This window comes from Sceloporus occidentalis, unplaced genomic scaffold, assembly GCF_023333645.1.
Source record: "Sceloporus occidentalis isolate IW3139 unplaced genomic scaffold, rSceOcc1.0.p SCAF_184, whole genome shotgun sequence".
In the NCBI taxonomy this organism is placed as follows: Eukaryota; Metazoa; Chordata; class Lepidosauria; order Squamata; family Phrynosomatidae; genus Sceloporus; species Sceloporus occidentalis.
In genome coordinates this window covers 1219560-1244281 of record NW_028317164.1, presented here as the reverse complement: position 1 = coordinate 1244281, position 24722 = coordinate 1219560, and the positions used below count along the sequence as shown (strand labels likewise).

The following is a 24722-nucleotide window of genomic DNA, read 5'->3' as shown; positions in this document are numbered from 1 at the left end:
TTTTATTTAATAGTGGGCATTATAGCCCCTGGTTAACTGGCATCCCAAAAGGAGAATTAATTAAGAGTGAGACGAAAATGCACAAACAATGATATTTTTCAACAACAAGCAAATAAAATTAAAAATGATTTTCTGAAAAAAGGATATCCACAAAATTTGTTGGATAAAACTTTAGGTGAAATTTCCAGAATAGAACAAAAGGATCTACTACAATCCAAAATAAAAAAATAAAAAAAAGAGGAAATGATACCTTTAGTGTTAAATTTTGACAAATGTCATAAAGATCTAAAGAAAATAACTCGCCACTGGCCTCTTTTACTTCAAGATAATGACCTAAAACAAATTTTACCAATAAATCCGAAAATTATATTTAGATGTGCACCAGATTTAGGCTGCGATTTAACATAAAGTTATACTCGATCACAACAATCCAATAACCATAATGAACACTTTCTGAATAATCGAAAAGGCTTCTTTAAATGTGGTTACTGTACCACATGCCAGGACACAGGCTCTAAAAGTAATGATGTAGTTACTAGTTTCAAATCAAATGTTACAAAGCGATCCTACGAAATTAAACAATTAATAACATGCCACACTTGAGGGATAATTTATTTATTACAATGCCCTTGTGGTCTACAATATATTGGAAGGACTATTCGTCCATTACACAAGAGGCTAGATGAACATGTTAGAGCTATTAAAATCAAAAAAGCTAACCACTCTGTACCATTACATTTTACTAAATATCACGATGGTGACCCAAAAAATTTTATGTATATGGGAATTCAGATAGTAACTAGAGATTGGAGAGGAGGAGATTATATAAAGAAAATAGGACAAACAGAGATGAAATGGGTTTTCGATCTTAAAACCTTAGACCCCAAAGGGTTAAACCAGGATTTTGATATATTTCATTTTTTAGATTAAAATTAAAAAAAAAAAAAAAAGTTGTGTTTTACACACATTTTACATTTACACACTTTTTTCTTTTCCCTCAGGTGGAATTTATAGCTTCATATCCCTTTAAATTAGTCTACATATATGCAGACTGTGACATATAATTTTTGTACATATACATGCATTTCTATGGATGTGCATTATGTATTTTGGATTTATATATTTTGTATACATATATATATTTTTACACATTTTTATATAGTGTATTTTTACTTTTATATTTTGTATACATTTTTCTATATATTTATATTCTTGTATACCTATATATTTTTATATAATTTTATGGATATTTATATATATTTTTATGTTTTTGCACATCCATTTTCATGCATTGTGTATTTGTTTATTCTCTGTATATGAAATTCTCTTAATTTAATATATATATATATATATATATATATCTCTTAAAACGTATGCATATGTTTTTTAACTAAAACGTAAATTGTATGACTTCTCTTATTTGTACATTTGATACAGTATATGTATGTAATATTTAAAATATATTATGTTATGATTTAATATTTTTGTATATTGCTTTTAATGTTTTTAGTTTCTGATCTATGTATAATATACAGATCAAAGATATTTTTCATCTAATGCACTTTACTATATAATTGATTATACATTTCTAATTAAAGTGTTTTTTTTTTTTTTTTTTTTAGAAGTAATTTATTGTATTTTTCAACGTATAACAGAAAAGCAAGGCAGGATTTCCAATATAGCTATTATCAGAGGTACATAGGTGACAAGTGGTGAGTACACCAAACCAGGCAACATAGATGGCGAACAGTCGAGAGCCATATAGCGAGGACGGGCCCCGCACACAAGAAACAGACACTTAATGGTGGAACACATAATACATAAGCATTGATTGCAGAAGATTGAGCCGAAACTAGAATGCCACTAAAACGGTCTCCCCGTCCAGCGCCTGTACAGACCGTAACACAGCTACGGAAATCCGCGAGCATAGAAGAGAAGATAGAGAGAAAAAGAAAGGGAAAGAAGAAAGAAGGGAAAAGGAGGGAGGGGGAGGGGAAGGGGAAAATGACGACCCTCACAGCCAAGCTACAGCAACGTGGGGCGGCATGAATTTGTCTAGCCATGGGTCCCATGTGAGGTAAAGGATGTGTGACGTTCCATGCAAATATGCGGTGATTTTTTCCAGCTTAAAAATGTCCCATATTTTGGCCTCAATAAATGGGATGGCGGGGGCACCCGACTTCCAGATTTTAGCGATAGCCAGACGGACCGCCGTACAAATGCGGAAAATTAAACGATGAGCCGGTTTGGGCAACGTATCCAGTGGATAGTTTCTACAGAGAAGGGCCGTCCAAGGGTCAGGAGTCAGGCGGACACCAAGGGCTGCACTCAGACTGCCGAAGAAGTGGGACCAGAGAGGCGTTACCTGAGGGCAGGTCCACCACGTATGCAAAACGGACCCTTCCTCGTCACAGCCCCTAAAGCAAAGAGGCGAGAGTATCGGGAACATACGATGAAGTCTGGATGGTGTCAGATGCCAGCGTGAGAGGACCTTGTAGCAGTTCTCCTGAACCAAAGTACAGGCTGTGACCTTCCAGATGTTCTTGTAGATCTCACCCCATTCCGCGGGCTCAAGGGATTGCCCCAGGTCCTCCTCCCAGCGCTGTTCGAACAGAGGCGAGGACGGAAACTTGATCCCCAACATGTGATTGTAAAGATGAGAGATCGCTCCACGTGGTTTGTGTGGGAGCCTGGCCGCTTGCTCATAGAACGTTGGGGCATGGTCCGGATGATGCAGCAAAAAAAGGCGAACAAAATGAGATAGCTGATGGAACCGGAAAATTTCTGTAGCTGGAAGTTCATAGCGAGAGAGAAGATGTTGGTAGGAGCAGGGCTTATTGTTTAGGAGCATATCTCCCACCGTGACGACACCCCTCGCGATCCACCAGCGGAATGGACGGACAAGACCCCCGGCGGGAAAGTCTCTATTTTGAAAGAGCGGCGTCATCCGGGAGCTAGGGCTGGTGAGGCGGATCTTATACCGTAGACGGTACCACAGGAGAAGAGAGTGCGACAGAGTTGGGCTAGCGGATATCAGAGACTTGTCGAGCGACGAATGCCACATAAGCCAGTCCAGGCGAGCCCCGGAGCAGAGATCCGACTCCAGTTGGACCCAACGGGGGGGAAAGCGAACCACCGAGAGAGACAGCAGCATCGCCAATTGTGCAGCAACGTAATAGTCGTGGAGCAGAGGGGCCGACAGCCCACCAGCAGTCTTCGGCTTGTAGAGGGTGGCTTTAGCGAGTCGACTCCTACGGCCCTGCCAGACGAATCGCTCAATCGCACCCTGGAGACTAGTGATGTCCTTCCTCCGGACAGGCAAGGAGATAGAGCGAAATAGGTACAGAAGCCTGGGCAGTAGCGTCATCTTTACCGCGTAAATCCGACCCATAAAAGACAGAGCATAGGACGACCATGTCACTAGATCACGCTTCAGGCGCAGGAGAATAGGAGTGTAGTTGGCCTCATACATCTGCAAGTGCGAAGGGGTAATATGGATCCCAAGAGAACGGATAGAGGTCGGCTGCCATTTGAAGTCAAAATTAAGGGACAAAAGCTTAACCGTATGGTCAGGGAGGGTGACATTCAAAGCCTCACATTTATCAGAATTGATTTTATAACCCGACAATTTTCCGAACCTCTCCAACAGCTGGTACAAGTTAGGCAAAGAGGTAAGTGGGGACGTCAAGGACAACATGACGTCATCCGCAAATAAGCTGAGTTTATAAACGTGACGGCCCACCGTGAGACCCTTAATATCGGGATGCTGACGAATAGCTTGGGCAAGGGGCTCGATGGCCAAAGCAAATAAGAGGGGCGACAACGGGCAACCCTGGCGTGTCCCACCCAGAATCGAGAAGGGCCTAGAACGGAAGGTGCCAATGTCTACGACAGCAGATGGGTGGGAGTAGAGGGCCTGTACGCCCTGCAGGAAGGCACCAGCAAACCCGAAGGCTCGCATAGTAGACCACAGGTATCCCCAGTCCACTCGGTCGAAGGCCTTCTCGGCGTCCAGGGACAAGAGCATCAGTGGTGTCCCCGACCTACGACCCGAGTGGAGCAGATTCAATGTCCTGCGGATATTGTCTGGGGCCTCCCTACCAGGGATGAAGCCAACTTGGTCGGGGTGAATTAAGCTGGGGAGGAGCACGTTCAGTCTAAGGGCGAGGAGTTTGGCAAAAATTTTCAAATCAACATTAATGAGGGAAATCGGCCTATAGCTCGTGCAGAGAGAAGGGTCTTTCCCTTCTTTAGGGATCATCACAATCTTGGCCCTCTGCATGTCCGGAGATGGTCGCCCCGTGCCCGCCAGGAAAGAGTTAAACAAGGATGTCAAGTGAGGGAGGAGAGACGCGGCAAAGGATTTGTAGTATTTGGTCGTCAGGCCATCGGGACCAGGGGCTTTCGAATTCTTGAAGAGCTTCAGAGCTGCCGAAACCTCGTCCAAGGTGATGGGCGCGTTAACGCTATCCAGCATCTCCGCGGAGACGGAGGGGAGCTGACAGGAGGCGAGAAACCGGTGGGTATCGGTCGAGAGAGACGAGGAGCAGGAGGTTTTTTTGCCGTCATAAAGGTAAGAATAGTATTCAGCAAACCGGTCAGCTATAGCCGCTGGGTCAGACGACAGGGAGCCCGCTCTGGTTTTAATAGCCCGCACAGTCCTGGAGCCCATAAGGTCCCGGAGTCTACGCGCCATCATAGTATCTGGTTTATTCGCCTTCTCGAAAAACCGTTGTCGAGTCCGGAGAATTGCTCTGATGGAGTCAGCGGATAACAACACGTTCAATTGACCCTGCGTCGTGACAATGTCTCGGAGGAGACCTGGATCCCCAGAGTGTTTATGGTCCGCCCGTAGTTTAGACAGTGTATCTGAGAGAGCTGTAATCTGCGAGAGATGTTGCTTCCGTTTAGCAGATGCAATTGCTATGAATTGGCCTCGAAGGACCGCCTTGTGCGCATCCCAGACGGTACCCAGGGAAACATCAGGAGTCAGATTCTCCTTGAAGTAGTCAGAAAGAGTCTGTGTGATAGTCCCTCTAATCTCCGGATCAAGGAGCAGAGCATCATTCAGACGCCAAAGAGGTCGTAGGTTGGGAGGTTGAAGGGCTGACAGAGTGATAGCTATCATAGCATGGTCAGACCAGGATATCTCGTGAATAGATGAGCTCAGGAGAGACGGAAGCAGGCCTTGATTAAGGAAAAAATAATCGAGTCGTGAATACATTGCATGTGGATGAGAATAAAAAGAGTAGTCCCTGTCCGACGGATGGAGAAGACGCCAGGCATCGAACAGCCCCATTGATTTAACAAAATGCTGTAGCGGTTTAAAAAGATGCTTCGGGCAGGTGCGAGCCACTGACAAGGTGCGATCCAAATACGGGTCCATCACAGAGTTACAGTCTCCACCGATGATAAGACCGCCGGGTGGGGCAGTGATGAGCGAGCGAGCAAGTTCATCGAAGAACGCAGGAGTTGGGGGAGTTGGAGCGTATACATTCGCAATCGTGACCGGTTGGTCATGAATCAAGCCGTCCAGGCGGAGGAAGCGGCCCTCAGAGTCTGAGATGGAATTGAGAACTCGGAAGTGCAGATTCTTGTGAATAAGGATAGAGACACCATTGTGCTTGTCCGGCGCAGCGGAATGGAAATGTAAGGGGAATCGTGGATCCCAAAACCTGGGAACGTTCGCTTTACGAAAATGAGTCTCTTGCAGAAGGACAATGTCGGCTTTGGATCTAATATAGTGTCGAATCGCCATCCTACGTTTCTGCGGAGACAGCAAGCCCTTAACGTTGTGAGATATGATCTTTAGTGCAGAAGCGGCCGGAGTCGCCATAGAGACAGAAAATAACAATAAAATAAAAAAGAAAAAAAAAAAAAAAAACGGAGGGGGGAGGGAAGAAAAGGGTCGGGAGACGGAAAGAAGAGAGACTGAAAAGAGAGAAGAGGAGAACACTGATGGGACAGACCACCAGGAGAAAGAGAAAACAATTGAAATACAGTAGACGGGAACAACCACGTCTACAATAGAACACCCCGGGGGAACTAGGTGGAGAAACGGAACAAGTTCCCCCCGGCAACAACCATACAATAGAAATACATCCTACAGATCCCCCGAAACTGGGGCCGATACGTAGAACCAGGAGTGCTAGAGCCGTGGCAGACAGCCCAAAGTAAGTTGGGCCCTAAAAAAGTACATCCTGCTCAAGCGCCCACCCGCCGGCCCCCTAACGGAGTGAGAGAGGGAGCAGCAGGAGACGGAGAAGAAAGAAAAAAAAAAAAAAAAAATGCGTGTGAAGGAGTGTATGCGTGTGTAAATAAGTGTGTGGAGGAAGCACCAAGTGGACAACGGCCAGGATCATAGAGTGGCAGGCCCATCGCAGGTAACGTTGAAACTATCCCCCCGCACGGGGAAGGCTATCGCCCCCCGAGCAGTGTAAAGGGCAAGGTGCACATGCCACAGCCCTAGGTAGAGAACCCCGCTTATGTGAATGTACATAATAATAAAATAAAAACAAAAGAAAAAAAAAAAATAGAGAGAAAAATGTGTGTGGAGGAGAGCATGTGTGTGTGGAGATACATGTCCAGCCAAATAGCCAGAGGAGGGGCGCGACCCGCAAAAGTGCGTACAGAAGTGTATGGGGGAAGCACCAAGGGGACAACCTCCAGAAACAGAAAGTGGCCGGCCCATCGCAAGTAACATTTCAAGTATCCCCCCACACGTGGAAGGCCACCGCTACCCGAACAGCGTAAAGGACATGGCACACACGCTACAGCACTAAATAGGGAATCCCGCTTATGTGAATGTACAGGGTAATAAAAAAGAAAAAAAAAAAAAAAAAAAACATGTGTGTGGATGTGTGTAAGGCCTCAGGGTCAGTATGTGTGTGTATGCGGCCGTGTAGGCCTATGGGTACGCCTAAATGAACCACAGAGGCCCCAACGTAGAGAGACGGGGTGAGCAGATACCCGCAAAACAGGCCCCAGTGCCACACTGGTCAGCGGATAGGTAGCAAACTGCCCCATCGTTAACGGCTAACGTAACAAAAATAACATATAAAACAAGCCTAATGGCAACCCCCAGAGAGGCCCAATGCAACAGAGGCACTTAGCTGTCCAACAGACGGAGCTCAGTCCGTGTTATAGGCAAGGGTCCGCCCCCCCCAAACAAGGGGGGAAACAGCTTGACTCGTGGAATCAAACGAGGGCAGGAACATCAGGCAATGTCCGGAGACGGTGCCGGGCCAACCTCCGCCCGAGGCGATGACCTCGGAGAGTCAGAGCGGTGCGGAGATCGATCCCGTGGCTTCGCAGGATGCTGAGTCTCGCCGAGCCGTGGATCCAGAGCGCGGGGAACCTGAAGACCTAAGCGCCGGAGAAAGGAAGCAGCTCCATCCAGATCGTGGAGTGTGAGAAGCGAACCCCCATCTTGGACCAGGAGTTTGAAGGGGAACCCCCAGCGGTAAGAGATCCCCTTCTCCCGGAGGAGGTCTGTCACTGGCTTCAAGGCCCGTCGCTTGCGGAGGGTAGTGGGGGCGATGTCGGCATACCAAACAGGGGTAATACCCTCCATAGTTGGTGAGGCATTTCGCGTTGCACGCAGGATGGCGTCCTTGGTGGTAAAGTAATGGCACTTCAGGATGATGTCCCTGGGAGGGCCGCCATTACCCGGCCGTGGGCGAAGCGCCCTGTGAATCCGCTCAAGATGGAGTTCGGCCTCAGGTAAGTCCGGGAGGAGTTGCCGCAGGTAGCGGTGGAAAAAAGGTCTCAGGTCGACCAGGGATTCCGGGACACCCCGGACTCTCAGGTTAGACCGGCGGGTACGATTGTCGAGATCTTCCACGGCCTCCTGGAGAGCCGCGCACGTGGCCTCCAGCCTCACCATGTCCACATCTCGGTCGCGTTGAGCAGAGGTGAGGTCGTCGACAGCTTGTTCCAGGTGAACCGTCCTGGTAGCCAGTGCCGTGAGGTCCGCCGATATTGCTGAGAGGCCTGCCTTAAGGTCTGACTGCAGCTCTTTTTTAACGGAGAGGACACATGCCTTAAGGTCGGCAATGTCACTCCTCGTGCAAGGCCCCGCTTCATCTGGGCCCTCTAGGCCGTCGCCGCGAGTAGTGTCTTTTTTCCTAAAATAGTCCGGCACCTCGGAGGTAGGGCCCGGTTTACCGGCCCTACGGGATGACATCTCGGCCGGCACCGATGGAGAGCCACCAGAATACGGGTGGAACGGCTGTAAAAGCTGGAGTTGCCAGAGGGTGAGCAGGAGCTGACTCAAAGTGCGTCCATCTTCTCCAAACACCAGGCCACGCCCCCCTAATTAAAGTGTTTTTAACTAATATATATTTTATCTTTGTGATTAAAATATGTGTAAAAAATACTTTTTCCTATATATATGTAAAGTGCATGTATGTATTTAATAGTGTGTATATTCTGTACAATTTAGGGTTAACACGGGCTATACCAGTTCTATTTGTAATAGTTCTTTGGATACAATGTTGCAACTGACAATGATCCAATTGAGTTAATTGATACCACACACATTTGTAACAACTCTTTAGATACAATGTTGCAACTGATGATTCAATTGAGTTAATTGATACCACACACAACCTGAATGAGATCAGAGACAATTAACTAACCACACGGAAGGAAGTATTTAAGAGGATGAAGGGAGAAAGCCGACACACCATTGAGAAAGCCTGATTAAGGCGAAACGCGCCTGCGTGCCGTTTTCATTATTATTTTGTGTCACGGACTGGGTCCAAACAGATGACTAAAAGACCCAGCGCGCCCAAAGATTGTGTGCAGGAGTTACGGTGCAGTAGTGGAGTTAGACAGGGCCTGGTTGCAGGGTGACCACACTCACCCAGGTGTTGAGCACCTAGGGTTGAGCAGCCAAACACCAGCGCCCTGATATGGCAGCGGATGCAGTCCAGAATGAAGTGAAGTGGTATCCTGCAGGCACCCTGGAGCAGGCATGAAGCATATCATTAGAATCACGTGCAGGATGCTGCAGGCTGGGAGTATGGAAGCTAAGCAAAGGGTATAGCAGAAACATAACAAGCAAGGGAGAGGGAGACCAGGCACGAAACATAACCAGACAAGACATACATGTTACAGGGCACGACAGTGAACCAGACAAGGAATAAACATTACTAGACAAGATATACATGATACAGGGCACAACAAAGGTCAGGGAACAAGGTAAGGAACACAGGGGAAGGAGTGAGGAGCCGGAATCCTCGGACGCTTCTCCTTTAAGCAAGGATAGGCCATATTAACTAGGACAAAGGGAGAGGAGAGAGGAACCAGAATCCTCAGATGATACAAGGAAGAAGGGCAAAGGCACATAAGAGACAGACAAATATGAATACAGGAACTAGCCTAGAACTATATGATAACAATTGGAGATTCCGTCACATCATATGGCCATAGTATGCTTAGCCCACCACTACGCCAAAGTACTCCAATGACAGTGGGTCCTAACGCTAATTCCTGCCGACAGTGGTACGAAACAAACTAAACATGTAAACCAAACACATAGCACTGAAACATACCTTTAGACTGCAGACTGAGACAAACAGAACACACGGGAGGGGCACACCTTATAAAGGAAACAGAGCTGAAGCAAAGAGCTGAAGCAGAAGAAAGGAATGGAAGATCAGAACAGAGCAAAAGGAAATCCAGGAATGGATCGAAGCAAAACAGGGAAACTGAAACAAGAGTGAGATATGCAGCTCCGCAGCCTGGGAAGGACATGACAGTATCCCCCTCCAAATGAGCGGCCACCGGACGCAAACAGGAACATAAACAAAAGGAAGGTCTGCTCTCTGACAGAAGAACTGCGTAAACAAGGCAACCCAGGAACCTGCATACTCAGGAGACTGAAAAACTTAGGAGTCCTTCGATGACCAGCACTGCCGCTTAGCAGACCAATCTCCTCCAAAACAGGAATCAGAATATCTGAACAGGAATGAGGAAGTTGTCTCTAGCGGACTTTTAGGTCCAGGCGAAGGCAAGGCAGATAAGCCCACTTGACAGGGCCGACACGACAGGTGACCCACTTGACAGGGCCGACACGACAGGTGACCCACTTGCTGGGCCGACACGACAGGTGACCCACTTGCTGGGCCGACACGACAGGTGACCCACTTGCTGGGCAGACACGACAGGTGACCCACTTGCTGGGCAGACACGACAGGTGACCCACTTGCTGGGCAGACACGACAGGTGACCCACTTGCTGGGCAGACACGACAGGTGACCCACTTGCTGGGCAGACACGACAGGTGATCCCTTTGGTGGGGTGCACACGACAGGAAACCCCTTTGGTGGGGTGCACACGACAGGAAACCCCTTTGGTGGGGTGCACACGACAGGAAACCCCTTTGGTGGGGTGCACACGACAGGAAACCCCTTTGGTGGGGTGCACACGACAGGAAACCCCTTTGGTGGGGTGCACAGCTGCAGACTCCACTCCGCGAACTCCTGGCCGTTTACCTGCAGCCATGTGTCACGGACTGGGTCCAAACAGATGACTAAAAGACCCAGCGCGCCCAAAGATTGTGTGCAGGAGTTACGGTGCAGTAGTGGAGTTGAACAGGGCCTGGTTGCCGGGCGACCACACTCACCCAGGTGTTGAGTATCTAGGGATGTGCAGCCAAACACCAGTGCCCTGATATAGCAGTGGATGTAGTCCAGAACAAAGTCAAATCCTGCAGGCACCCTGGAACAGGCATGAGACATCACACAAGACTCATATGCAGGATGCTGCAGGCTGGGAGTATGGAAGCTAAGCAGAGAAATATAGCAGACACATAACAAGCAAGGGACAGGGAGACCAAGCACGAAACATAACCAGACAAGATATACATGTTACTGAGCACAATAGTGAACAAGACAAGGAATAAACATAACCAGACAAGATATACATAACACAGGGCACAACAGGGAACAAGACAGGACACCCCGCTGCCGGGGATACAGGACAGGACACCCCACTGCCGGGGATACAGGACAGACTGACACACATAAATACAGAAACTAGCCTAGGACTGTATGATAACTATTGGAGATTCCGTCACATCATGGCCATAGTATGCTTAGCCCACCACTACGCCAAAGTACTCCAATGACGGTGGGTCCTAACACTAATCCCTGCTGACAGTGGTACGAAACAAACTAAACATGTAAACCAAACACATAGCACTGAAACATACCTTTAGACTGCAGACTGAGACAAACAGAACACACGGGAGGGGCACACCTTATCAAGGAAACAGAGCTGAAGCAAAGAGCTGAAGCAGAAGCAAGGAATGGAAGATCAGAACAGAGCAAAAGGAAATCCAGGAATGGATCGAAGCAAAACAGGGAAACTGAAACAAGAGCGAGACATGCAGCTCCGCAGCCTGGGAAGGACGTGACATTTTGTTACACCTGGAAGTTGTCCGCTTGGAGAGAGAGACCCGAGAAAGAGATCTTAAATGTGAGCATACCGCACTTTTTTTGTAAACAAATTAAATATCTGTATACCTTATCTTCTGCCTCTTTGCTTCGTTCCGTGGTGATATCGTGTGGACCGATAATTGGTTTTCGTGTGGACAGATTGTTTTCTACGGGAAGGAGTTTCGGAAAGGGAAAGGGGTTATAAGTGTCTGCAGCACCTGTTATAATATATTTTAATCTTCACTTACTTTATACATATATATATATATATATTTTTTTTTTTTGTTTGTGTAGCGCCTGAACTTTTACTAAACTTTATTATAGCATCCCGTGCACCTCACCTCTGCTACCGTCCTTCCAAGAAGAACTGTGGATCATAAGGGTGTGGGGGAGGGGAGAACATATTTTATAGGTAAAGGAGGAGGGGTTATAACGCTTTCTCAAGACACTAAGCAGCAGCACCTGATAAATTGTGATAAATTAATTTTGTTCTGCACACGGTTGTGTCTGGCTTGCTACTTCTGGGAGGTTGGGTTGCTGGAGGAATTTATGCCTGTAGTAACCTGGGGGCAGGGTGTGTGGAGGAAAATACATTTACAGTAAGAAATTGTCTTTTTATAGGTCGGCAACACTATATAAATGTATAAACCACTGAAATTAAAAACACAGGTCCAATATGCGTTTCTAAACTCTTCATGGTATATGATGCAATTACTTAAGGGACTCGATCCACTTAAATATGACTTCTTCTGTTTTTTGACATTGCTAGTTTAATTATTTGGCGGATTGATTTCTTACTCAAGGATCTATCATCACCAACTCTCTGATAGGGAGAGGTAAACCAGTTCATACATTTTACGTATGTAAATATAAAGCTGTTTCAGATTACTGCAAAAAAGTATTACATGTGTCTAGGGTTAGAGCGACCCAAAGCAAATAGACACTCTAACTACAGTAAACGTAAAGGATACCGAGCAAGCGCAATGCTCCAGCGCACATGATGCATGGTTCCACAGTGACATAAAGAACAGTCTCCTGAAACACCTCTGCAAAATTCTTGGCATTCTTTTGGCTCCATTCCATTACCTGATCAATTGCCACCATTTCTGCATGCCGTGTAGCCTGTAAACAGTAAGCCAGGGCCTCCCAGTTATAAATAAAGCTTCAAGCAGCAATACCATCAAAGCTTTAAACATCAGTTCAGATAAATGTGCCACAAATATCACAAATTAATAAATTAGATTAAATAAAATGATTGACAAAATGATTTTTTATGTTTCAAATAACACAAAGAGCAGATAAAGTGATATATAAAACAAACCAAGAAGTATTAGTAGTAACACTGGATATAAAAAGTCTACACATGGTCCCCGCCAAGGGAACCAAATTTGCACCAAGCTACACCAATTTGTTGTGGCTGATTTGGAAGCCGAACACATCTGGCCCCATAATCCCTTTGGTGCAGATTTGGTCCTATGGCGGCGCTACACAGATGACATTCTTATCATTTGGCAAGGGACAACAGAAAGTTTAAACAATTTCATCTCAAAACCAATATAATTTAACTTTCTCTTCCTGTATTAATAAGTTTCAGATCGATTTAACTTTATATCTAACAATCAGATTCATACTAAAACATTTTTCAAGCCGACAGACAGCAACGGATTTATAGATTTTACCAATTGCCATCATCCTAAGTGGCTATGCAATATTCCGAAGGGACAGGTGGAACATATATGTCGAAACTGCACAACTGATTCCATCGATGGCTTAAGACCTGTGTGTCGAAACGTTGTCTATGTGAAAGAAACTCACCTTACCATTTGAGTGCTGAGCGTCTGCTTCTTTATTTTGGATTTATTGAAGGACCTGGTGGTACCCTGGCTCGTGCACCATCTCACTACTGAGTGCTGTATTCCAACCTTTGTTTCTGATTATGCTATTTTAAGGAAGATCTTATACTTATAATAAATTAAATACATTCATTGTATTAAGTTATTAATTTATTTTTATCGAATATAAAAATTGGTTTTACAAAAATTTTTTTTTAGTATTTTTATAAAAAAGTATATTTTTATAAAACTATTAGGAGAATTGTATAATAAATTAAATAAAAAGTTATCAATAATTTATATTTTATAGATATAATATTATGCTTCAAAAAAAAGGTTTTATAAAATCATGTAAGAAGCAACCAATCATTCAATTAAAAAATAATATTACTATAATATATACAATATTAATGATATATAATATTTATGTAGGTCATCAGATGGTATTTTGGGACTTTTATGACACTTTTATTGCAATCAATTTCACTCTTGCTCTCATCTTAATTCATAATGCAATATAAAAAATATTTATGGGAATAAACAGCAAATTGTTGTTTTTATTATGGTTTCTTAATATTACTCGTATGCCTTAAAAACAATATGGATAGATACTAGATCAGGGGTGTCCAAGTTTTTTCTGCAGTGGGCCACTTCATCAGAATTGTATACGTGCGAGGGCCGCACTCATTTTTCACTGTGAGAAAATATGGCCTTTAATAAGATTAAAATCAGTAAATGACACAAAACCTTTACTTTTCCTCTCACTGATTTCTGGGCCTAGAAAGTTTTGTGACTGCAAATTCAGGATAATTAAAAATTTAATTGTTCTCTGAAATTATTCTAGGGATGCACCAAAATAAAAATTCTGGACCAAAACCGAAAATTCAGGGTTCACTTAACCCAAACCAAAAATGACCCCCACCTTTAAAAATAATAATAAAAAACCCCCACACTTTTAATAAAAGTAAGTAACACACCACAATTGGACAAAAAATTCAACAATATGACTTGGCATTATAGGTACCCAGGCAACCTAGGCATGATGGGACTGTGATTGCTGTTAGCCAAGTCAGCCAGTACATGCTGGTACAGGGTGGCTGTAAGTTATGTGCAGACCCCATACTGCTGGCAGCATCAATACACAAGGGGGCAGGTAGCCAGCATGTACTGGCTGACTTGGCATGATAGGAGTGTGATTGCTAACAGCAATCACAGTCCCATCATGCCTAGGTTCCAGCACTGAAATCTTCCGACGACACAACGTTTTCTTCTTTCCAACTTGGTACGGAGTGAGAGACTGTGTGCACTGTTAAAGAGTCACTCCGCCCAGAAAGCCAGTAATTGGATGAAAGAACTTCTCCCACGATACCTGTCTCCATCCAGAAATTCTGACGAACGGACATCAATGATGTAAAGACGCAGACGACGGAAAAAACGTACCAGGGATATTTAAAATCGCAACAAGGGATTCGAACACACGCAGATTTTCACAAACATATCAATTTATTTTATAAGGATCAATTCTCCTGAGGAAACCGGTATAACACCGGCGAAACGAGTTGAGAACCCAGAAAAAGGACCATTGTTGCTTTTGGACATCGTTTTGCCTGAGTGGAGACTGATTTTTACCTAGTATATAATACAAGATATTGCACCACTGTGTCTCTATTTTTATATACTGCTATTGAAGAGCCTGAAATCCACCTTCGTTTGTGAATGAATTAGCACACTTATTACTTCAATTCTCAGAACATATTACACTATTGTTGTTGTATTTCTTCTTCCTTATGTACATGCGCCCCATTTTTGGTTGAGTCTATTTCGAACATCCCGAGGAGTGTTGTATGGGGCTGCTGCAGTACATAGTTGGGAAAGTACTATTTTCTTTATTTGATTTGCACATTTTCACATGATTGGGTGATTACACTTAAGTTCACCCCTGTTAAAATGCCAGGTTCTTAGGATGCTAAAGAATGAGACACAGGTAAATCATGTCAGAACTTTTTCCACCATTAACGTCCATTGACGGGCCACGCACGCAATCAAACTTCAATGGTGTCGCTGAAATGAGGCATTCAGAAAAACCGAACACTCACCCCAGGACGCGGTGTGACTGCTCACATCCGCTACTGTGAGTGATTTTAGCAAGACAGCGGAGTGTCCTTTAAAAATATGAAGTTGGAAAAGTTCACTAGTGAGTCTCCAGACCCTCTAGAGAACTCTGGCTCCACTTGCAGGGTACTGCATTCAACAATGCAAGGCAATGGAGCCCAGCTTTCTAATTACAATGTGATTAGTAAAATATTTAAAAGCTGAAATAAAGTGGTAACATTTAAAAATACCGTATTTGCTCAATTATAAGACAACCCCTCAAAATTTAAATATTAGTTTAGGAAAAAAAGAGAAAAAGCCTGAATATAAGACTACCCTATAGGAAGAAAAAAGTTTTATTGTAAATATTGACATGTAAACTATTTTAATAAAAACATGGATTAAAAAAATTGTTTTTAATTTCCTTTAATTTGCCACTCTGTCCTAGTTATGCACATCTGCCCCCCAGATATGCCTTATACCCCCTTATATGCCACTCTGCCCCAGAAATGCCTTATACCCCCCTATATGCCACTCTGCTGCCCCAGAAATGCCTTATACCCCCCTACATGCCATTCTGCCTCCCTAATAAGCCACTCTGCCCCCAGATATGCCGTCTAACCCCCTATTTGCCACTCTGCCTCGCAGATATGCCCTATACATCCATATATGCCACTCTGCCTCCCTGACATGCATTTTAGGTAAATTATATTTTGTTTTCAAGGACATAGATATACCATACCAACAGGTTTGGAAGATAAAAAAAATAAATGGGGACTAACATAAAATGAAATCAACAATAATAGGTACAAGAACATGGGGAGCTCAAACTGGAGCACAGATACAGCTCTGCACCGCCAAACTTAACCAAGAAAGAGCATGGTGTGAAGCATTGTGAATAATGACTCAAGCGCTGTAAAAAAAAAATAAAAGGGGGGGGGGGGAAATCGCATAAACATAAGAACAGAGAAGGTAGGGGGAAGGGAAGGGGAGGGAGGATAGGGAAAAGGACAGCAGGGGATATGGTAGGAGGGGAGGAAGAGGGGAGGTTTTTTGGATGTACGTCCAAAAAACACATCCCAAGAATCCCCTATGGCCGGCATGAAAGCCGGAAAGCTGTTACATTTTTAAATGCCGATAACACGATCGGGCATTCCCTTCCGGGTTGAGTCACTGCTGACGTCACCCGGAAGTTCATCGGAGGACAAGATATCCCCTGCAGGGGGACTTGCATAGAGATCACAGTGTGATCGGTGCAGGGGGGTCGCGAAAGAGGAGTGTGTTTCTCACCCTCCTCTCATGCTGAAAAACAAAACAGAGGGAAAAAAAAACTGTTATAAAAAAATAAATGATTAATACAATAACTTTAAAAAAAAAACAATAAAGTGAGCTAAGTGATGTTATTGTGACATCACTGGCATTAATAACATGTTCAAGAGGTCCCTAAGAGGACCTCTAATCATTTACAAAATAAAAAAAATATATATAAAAAATACAACAAAAATAAAATGAAAAAAAATTAAATATAATTTTTTAAAAAACCTTACATCCCATTGTCCTACCATAACATCTACCCAGTATAACCCTCCTGCCCCCCTTCACAACCCCCAAACCAGTTAAGCCATAAGCATAAAAATGATACGAAAAATGTACACCTTATAGTAGGTTCCCTATTAATGCTGGGAAAGTATGGAAAATCAATATAAATTAGGTATTTCTGAAATCGGGACACCTGAATTGATAAACTTGGAGGGGGATTTTCCATCACTTTACCTAATTATGTAAAGATTCAGAGGGAAAATTAAAAAAAAAATTAGGTGTTCTTTGTCAAATTTTCGCTAGTTTTCACAAAATTTCTCATTCTAAATTTTCAGCTAGTCATCCAACTGTGGTATCACAGTTTACATGGGTACACTATTCACAGGAAAAGAGAATAATCGCTGAACCGACATAGCGCAAAAATGGCAAAATTGCTCCGGGTACCAAAAACCCCTGGAATTGAAGGGGTTAGAGGAACTGCAGGAATTTCTGGCAAGTACTTGCTGTGTGCTACATGTGACAACAATCTCCCGTATTCTTCATATGAATGGGCTATGAGGTAGGGTGGCAAGACAGAAGCCCTTTCTTACAAATAAAAACATCCAAGCCCGGCTGAAGTTTGCAAAAACAAACATCAAGCCCCCCAAAAGCACACGGGAAAATGTGTTACGGTCTGATGAAACCAAGGTTAAACTTTTTGGACATAATTCCAAAAGGTATGTTTGGCGCAGAAACAACACTGCATATCACCCAAAAAACACCATACCCACAGTAAAGCATGGCGGGGGCCGTTTTTCTACAGCTGGAACCGGGGCCTTAGTCAGGGCCCAGACCTGAATCCAATTGAACATCTGTGTGGTGATCTGAAGAGGGCTGTGCACAGGAGATATCCTCGCAATCTGACAGATTTGGAGCGCTTTTGCAAAGAAGAGTGGGCATTTATTGCCACGTCAAGATGTGCTATGCTATTAGACTCCTACACAAAAAGACTGATTGCTGTAATAAAATCAAAAGGTGCTTCAACAAAGTATTAGTTTAAGGGTGTGCACACTTAAGCAAAACAGTTTTTATTCCCCCTAAAAGATTTCAGTTTGTTTTGCAATTGAATTGTTCACGTTATAGGTAGGGCTGCAACAACTAATCGTTAAAATCGATAAATCGATAATGAAAATAGTTGCCAATGAATTTCATTATCGTTTAGTTGAATCGATTTTTATCGATTATAAAATTAGGGTTTTTTCAGGGGGCAGTTATGGTTGATGGGTTCTTTAGGATTAATTTAATGCTGAGGACTGAGGGTTAATTTAATTAGGTTAACTTAATTTGCAGTTAGAGATAAAGGGGGACAAATTAAGCGGAATCTAAATCCTGGGGGCAGTGAAGATTAATCCAGTACTTACCGTATTTGCTCGATTATAAGACGAGGTTTTTTCCAGAGCAAATTCTCTGAAAAATACCCCTCGTCTTATAATCGGGGTAGTCTTATAATCAAATAGGTCTGACTATGAGACTAAGATCCAGATCCCCCGCAACGCTGCAGGGGACCTGGATCCTCCTGTCCCCCCCCCCCAAACTTACCTGTGCTTCTGAGTCCCCGGTGCCTAGTCCGAGCAGCGTGTAGAGCTCTATGCGATTCGCATAGACAACTTCCGCTGCAGCCGGGAGGAGGTGCGGTTAGCAGCGGGGGTTGTCTGCGTCCATCGTGCAGACCTTCCCCGGGCGGCCGGGGAACTCTGACAGCCGGGGAAGGTCTGCGCAAGGGCACTATGGCATATCTGGGTGGTATAAGGCATATCTGGGGAGGACGGAGTGACATATCTGGGGATATAAGGCATGTAGGGTATATAAGGCATGTAGGGTATATAAGGCATATAGGGTATATAAGGCATATAGGGTATGTAAGGCATATAGGGTATATAAGGCATATGTGGGGAGGGCAGAGTGGTATATCTGGGAGGTAGTGTGGCAAGCCTCAGATGTGCATAACTGGGGGGCAGGTTGGGAAATTAAAACAAGAAATGCATTTTTAGCAAAGTTTTTTCTCTGCCATTTGTATTTTTAACATCCAGTTATTTTATATAAATGAAAAATTTACATTTATTTTTTTATCCAAAAAAAATAAATAAAAAAAATAAAAAATAAAAAAATAATCGGCCAACTTATCGATTATGAAAATAAGCGTTAGTTGCAGCCCTAGTTATAGGTCACATTTAGGCTAGGTTTCCACTTGGTTTTTTTTTGCTAAAAACGCCCATGAAAACGCCAATAGCGCCACCTGGTGTTTTTTTTGTGAAAAAACGCTGCAGCCAGATGTTAGCTGTTCTTCAATAGGAAATCGCACAATGCCATATCCACTTGGCGTTTTTCTGTTTGGCGTTTTTTCAGTCCTCTTTGGCGTTTTTCTGCTTTTTTGGGCTCTGTGGCAGTTTTTCAAAATCGCAGCATGTTGACACTCTGGCGTTTTTTGCAAGGAAATCTTGGCGTTTTTCTCCAATAGAAGTCTATGGGAGAGAAAAAACGCCATGAAAAAGCCATGTGGGTTTATTGCCTTGGCGTTTTTTATGGCGTTTTTTCCACAGTTACAATGCAGAGGATGGACCCAGTATCTGTGTGTCCTATGAGAAATAGGCTGGAAACAAACAGTTTCACACAAAACAAAGTTCGTATTGAATTCTACACCATTTGGAACAAACATGCCATTACAAACATACGCGACACAGCAACTGGATCCTGCGTGCCAAAAGCAACAGCAAACAATTTGCACCATCATTTGGGGCCAATCTTCCTAGAGGAGCAGACATTCGGAATAAAGCATGCCTTACAAACCACAGAAAAGTGACAAAAGGGTCCGCCGGGGCGTTTAAGTAGAACTCTACCAAGTAAATGACATCAGGGGGCAGATACTTGCCATTTATCCTAATCCCTTTTTTAGCTGGGTGAAACTTCTAACTTGTAAAGGCTGGAAAAACTGCCTAAGGTCAAAAAAAGCAATTTCCACAGAAAGGCTAAAACGCCAGAAAAAACTCCAGAAAAAAACGCCAAAACGCAGGAAAATGCAGTGGCAGTTTTCTTGGCGTTTTTCATCAAGAAAAAAAACGCAGGACAAAAACCCAAGTGGAAACCTAGCCTTAAGGTGGAAAAAGTTCTGACATGATTTATCTTTGTCTCATCAGAAGAACCTGGCATTTTAACAGGGGTGTGTAGACTTTATATCCACTGTATATAGCGTGTTAAATACAATTGTACTCTCTTACTTTGAGATTATTTTCACCAGCTTTAGAGGCGGGGGTTGGTCCGAAGACTGCAATCTTTTGGAAGCCTTATGTACAAGTCATGAAAGGGTACTCCTATGGAGTGTCTGCAAACAGACTAAGGTGGTTGCTAATGTGCTAGTGATAACTGCTACGGTTATCACCACCCTAGGGATTGCACCTCTCTGGGACCCAACATGAAAGTTAGTGTCCCCTAAGTAGACAATACACTGATGCTTGTTAAGTAAAGTTTAACAAAATATCAAATCATAATGGCATGGTACCCCAGTTTTCGCCCTTTGCCAAGTATGCAGTGGCTTCGCTACAGGGGGGCAAGGGGGGGCAATTGCCCCCCCTAGGTTATTCCTTGCCCCACCCCGCCGAATTTGGAACCACACGTCCCGGATTCCCCGGGACAGTCCCTGAATGGGACTACATGTCCCACGTCCTGGGCAGTTTCAATCAGGGACAATGCATCATTGTCCCGGATTGAGAGCTCTCCTTAGACGTGGATCACTGTAAAACTTGCTCACCCACCTCACTGAACGGGGCTGCCATCACCCACGAAGGTTATTGAGCCGAGCTGGCCAGCTGACTCAATTCTATTTCGGATCGACTGGGTGGATTCTTAAAATGCCGCCCCTTCGATTTGAAATTGAATTGAGTTAGCCAGCGCCGCTCAATAACATTCGTGGGCGGCGTCAGCACGGCTCAATTACCTTTGTGGGGCGGTGCCAGCCCCGTTCAGTGAAGTGGGTGGAGAAAGTTGGCAGCGGGAACTCAGCAGAGTGCACTGTTAGGGCGCGTGTCTTCTCTTCAGTCAGGTAAGTTGACAAACTGGGGGCATGGTTGGCAGTGGGAGGCTGGGACACAGATGGCTATAGGAAACTGGTGAGAAACTCTGTCCCCAGTTTACCATAGGCATCTTTGTCACTAAATAGCTCCCCATGGTCCCATGTTTAGTGACAAAGATGCCTATGGGAAACTGGAGGCAAAGGCAAACTCTGTCCCCAGTTTCCCATAGGCATCTGTCACTAAATAGCTTCCCATAGTCCCATGTTTAGTGACAAAGATGCCTATGGGAAACTGGGGGCAAAGCCGAACTCTGTCCCCAGTTTCCCATAGGTATCTTTGTCACTAAATAGCTTCCCATAGTCCCATGTTTAGTGACAAAGATGCCTATGGGAAACTGGGGGCAAAGCCGAACTCTGTCCCCAGTTTCCCATAGGTATCTTTGTCACTAAATAGCTTCCCATAGTCCCATGTTTAGTGACAAAGATGCCTATGGGAAACAGGGGACAGAGTTTGCCTTTGCCCCCAGTTTCCCATATGCATTCCAGGTATGCTGGGAAAATGCAATAACTCAATTATGCAACCATTGTGAATAATAAGATAATGTAGAATGAAGCTATTTACACAAAACCGTGTTGAATCAATTGCCTTATGTCCAGCTGAGCTTTCTGTGTGTAATTGTTTTGTGTGTTTTATTGTGTGAGCTCTAAATACCTTTAATGCCGTGTTTTTATGTGAATTCCAATTGATCTATACCCACAAAGCTGGGTTTTTGTGTTATTCTATAGATCCATATCTGCTATGCTATGTTTCCATACATTATTTATGTATACCTGCAAATACAGGATTTGTATGTCATATTTAGTCGATCTTTACCTGCAGTGCTGAGTTTACATGTGATTTGCAGTTGATCTATACCTGCAATGCTATGTTTCCATACATTATAATTGTATACCTGCAGGATGTGTATGTCTGATTCTGTTTATTTGATCTAGACCCTCAATGCTGAGTTCACAAGTGAATTTCAATTGATCTATACATGCAAAGCTGGGCTTGTATGTTAATGTGTTGATCTATACCTGCTATAGGCAGTAGGGTCTAATATATATCGGTGGCAGGGGCTAATATTAATATATATAATAAATAATATATTAAAGAAACTGCCAGTTCAGCTGTTATTTTGAAATCATATTTAAATTTCAAGTGATAAGTACTTATTATGTAGTTAAAAATGCATGTCTGATGCATATATGTGATGGGGCCATCACTTAAATCAATAATATAGGGAGGGGCTCGCTGGGGGCATTAATACAAATAGTGCTGGCTGGAGGAGATCATACAAGGGTGTGGGGGCACCACGTTAATCTATACTAAAAAGGGTGCTGGCTGAGGCATCAATACACAAGGGGCACTAAGAGGGGTATCAACAACAATGCAGTGTGGAAATTCCATCCTGGTGTAGATGTCTGTCATAGATTGTGTCCTGCTGTTGGTGTATTTTGGTTATCAGTGTAGCAGAGCCTGTCCTGGTGTGTGTGTTTGGGTGTTGGTGTGGCAGAGCCAGTCCTGGTGTGTGTTTGGGTGTCGGTGTGGCAGAGCCTGTCCTGGTGTGTGTGTTTGGGTGTCGGTGTGGCAGAGCCTGTCCTGGTGTGTGTGTGTTTGGGTGTTGGTGTGGGAGAGCCTGTCCTGGTGTATGTGTGTCTGGGTGTCAGAGCCTGTCCTGGTGTGTGTGTCTGGGTGTTGGTGTGGTAGAGCCTGTCCTGGTGTGTGTTTGGGTGTCATTGTGGCAGAGCCTGTCTTGTTGTGTGTGTTTTTGGGTGTCGGTGTGGCAGAGCCTGTCCTGGGGTGTGTGTTTGGGTGTCAGTGTGGCAGAGCCTGTCCTGGTTTGGGTGTCGGTGTGACAGAGCATGTCCTGGTGTGTGTGTTTGGATGTTGGTGTGGCAGAGCCTTTTCTGGTGCATGTGTCTGGATGTTGGTGTGGCAGAGCCTGTCCTGGTGTGTGTGTTTGGGTGTCAGTATGGTAGAGTCTGTCCTGGTGTGTGTGTCTGGGTGTCGGTGTGGCAGCGCCTGTCCTGGTGTGTGTTTGGTCATCTGTTTCCTGGCACTTAATTTACAGTAGGAACTATTTCATTTTTACTTATCCAGAGATAAAACGCCCTCCTGAATTTGTAGTGACTTCAGGGGACAAAACTTTCAAGGCCCAGAAATCATTTAGTGGAAAAGTTAAGGTATTGTGTTATTTACTCTATTATTTATTTCAAGGATTAGTCGCACTCAATTGTGGCTTCAGGCTTCCCGTTATGTTAGTCCAATAAAAAAAGTATAATTCCATAGCACATTACTTTTGGGAATATATATATATATGGTTTTTTCAGTGGTATGATTTAATGGTGGAAATTATTAATGCCCCCCCCCCCAGTTTTGACTGTGGTATCTTATGTGCCCCCCCTATATATTGTTTCTAGAGTCGCCACTGCAAGTATGCCCTTATCTGACTGCATAAACCTCTCCACTTCAACTGCCCACAGCCTTCCCACTCACAGGGAACACACCCAAGAAAGACACATGAAAACTTACATTCTTAGTTTCATTCACCTCATTCCGTCCTTGCCCCACAATCTTATTGTCATAAACCATGAGGCAACCAACTGGAACCTCTCCATTAGCCAAGGCATTCTCTGCCTAGAAATAAAAGTAAAGATGATTGAGAGGAGATATCCTGAATATGTTCTTAAAGGAATTTAACTTACCAAATCAAGCTCACCTAATTGCCATTATTTCTCTTTTTTACTTTGAATTAAATAAGGTATATGGTTCCAGAGAATACAAGAATATACATTGTTATACCCCAGAAATATCCCGATCACAATCCTGTTATACAAACTTGATCAGTAACACAATAAATAAATAATAATATATATAAATTCCAATAATAGTTACCGGCACTCCTGGGACTTATATAAATGATTACACGAAAACTCCAATTTTCTGGTCAACGTTTCAGTCTATTTTATTTGTAGACTTTCATCAGGACATGACAGAAAAGGAATGCAGATCGTATTTATACTATATACCATAAAGTAATAGAATTAACAGAACTAACCACACCTGTAGTGCTCGAACTGTCCAAACTCGGCGTGTCTAACTCCCAAGTGCGCATGTGCGTGATGTCACCAATGCGTCCGAGCCTCAGACGTATAGTCTGAGTGCCGGGTAGTTATGGCAACGTTTACATCTAAGATGCAGAAAATCTGCATAATACGTGTCTAATATGCAATATGTGAACCTCTATGATGTGCCCTTGTATAATTATGTATAGTATTATACTCGTGTGTACAAAATCAACTTATTCATATATTATCAAAATCTTAGTGTAAGGGCATATATGTACGATTAAAGAGTGTTATGTGTAAGCATCGTATTGTATATCTTATTTATAGCAATTCATCATTACCCTTTACTATATTATAAATATAAAGGTAAGTAAACACACATTTCAAAAGATCATAAAATCATATAAATCAGTGCCAACCCATTATTGTGTAAAAAATAAATAAATAATAAAGTGATGAAAATTGTGTAAATGTAAAATATACATGATTATTATCTGATTATATCCATACTTTCAAAGCTAGGATTCTGCCTAATGATGTTCACCTTTTTATTTTTAAACACCTAATAACCACTACCCATTAAAATAATGCACTGCATATCATAATGCGTAATTGCTTGAAGTATATTGAACAATTATGTACTATAATAGTTCCAAAACT

General features: G+C 43.6%; 1 protein-coding gene across 1 annotated transcript in view; it reads right to left on the bottom strand.

The window, feature by feature from the left end:
* LOC149278691 (tRNA-specific adenosine-34 deaminase catalytic subunit ADAT2-like) overlaps positions 1–24722 on the bottom strand; it is a 48344-nt gene that overhangs the window by 18126 nt on the left and 5496 nt on the right. Inside the window, 2 exon segments of the mRNA XM_089501876.1 lie at positions 12421–12566; positions 23527–23631. Coding sequence (XP_089358002.1) covers positions 12421–12566; positions 23527–23631 — 251 coding nt within the window.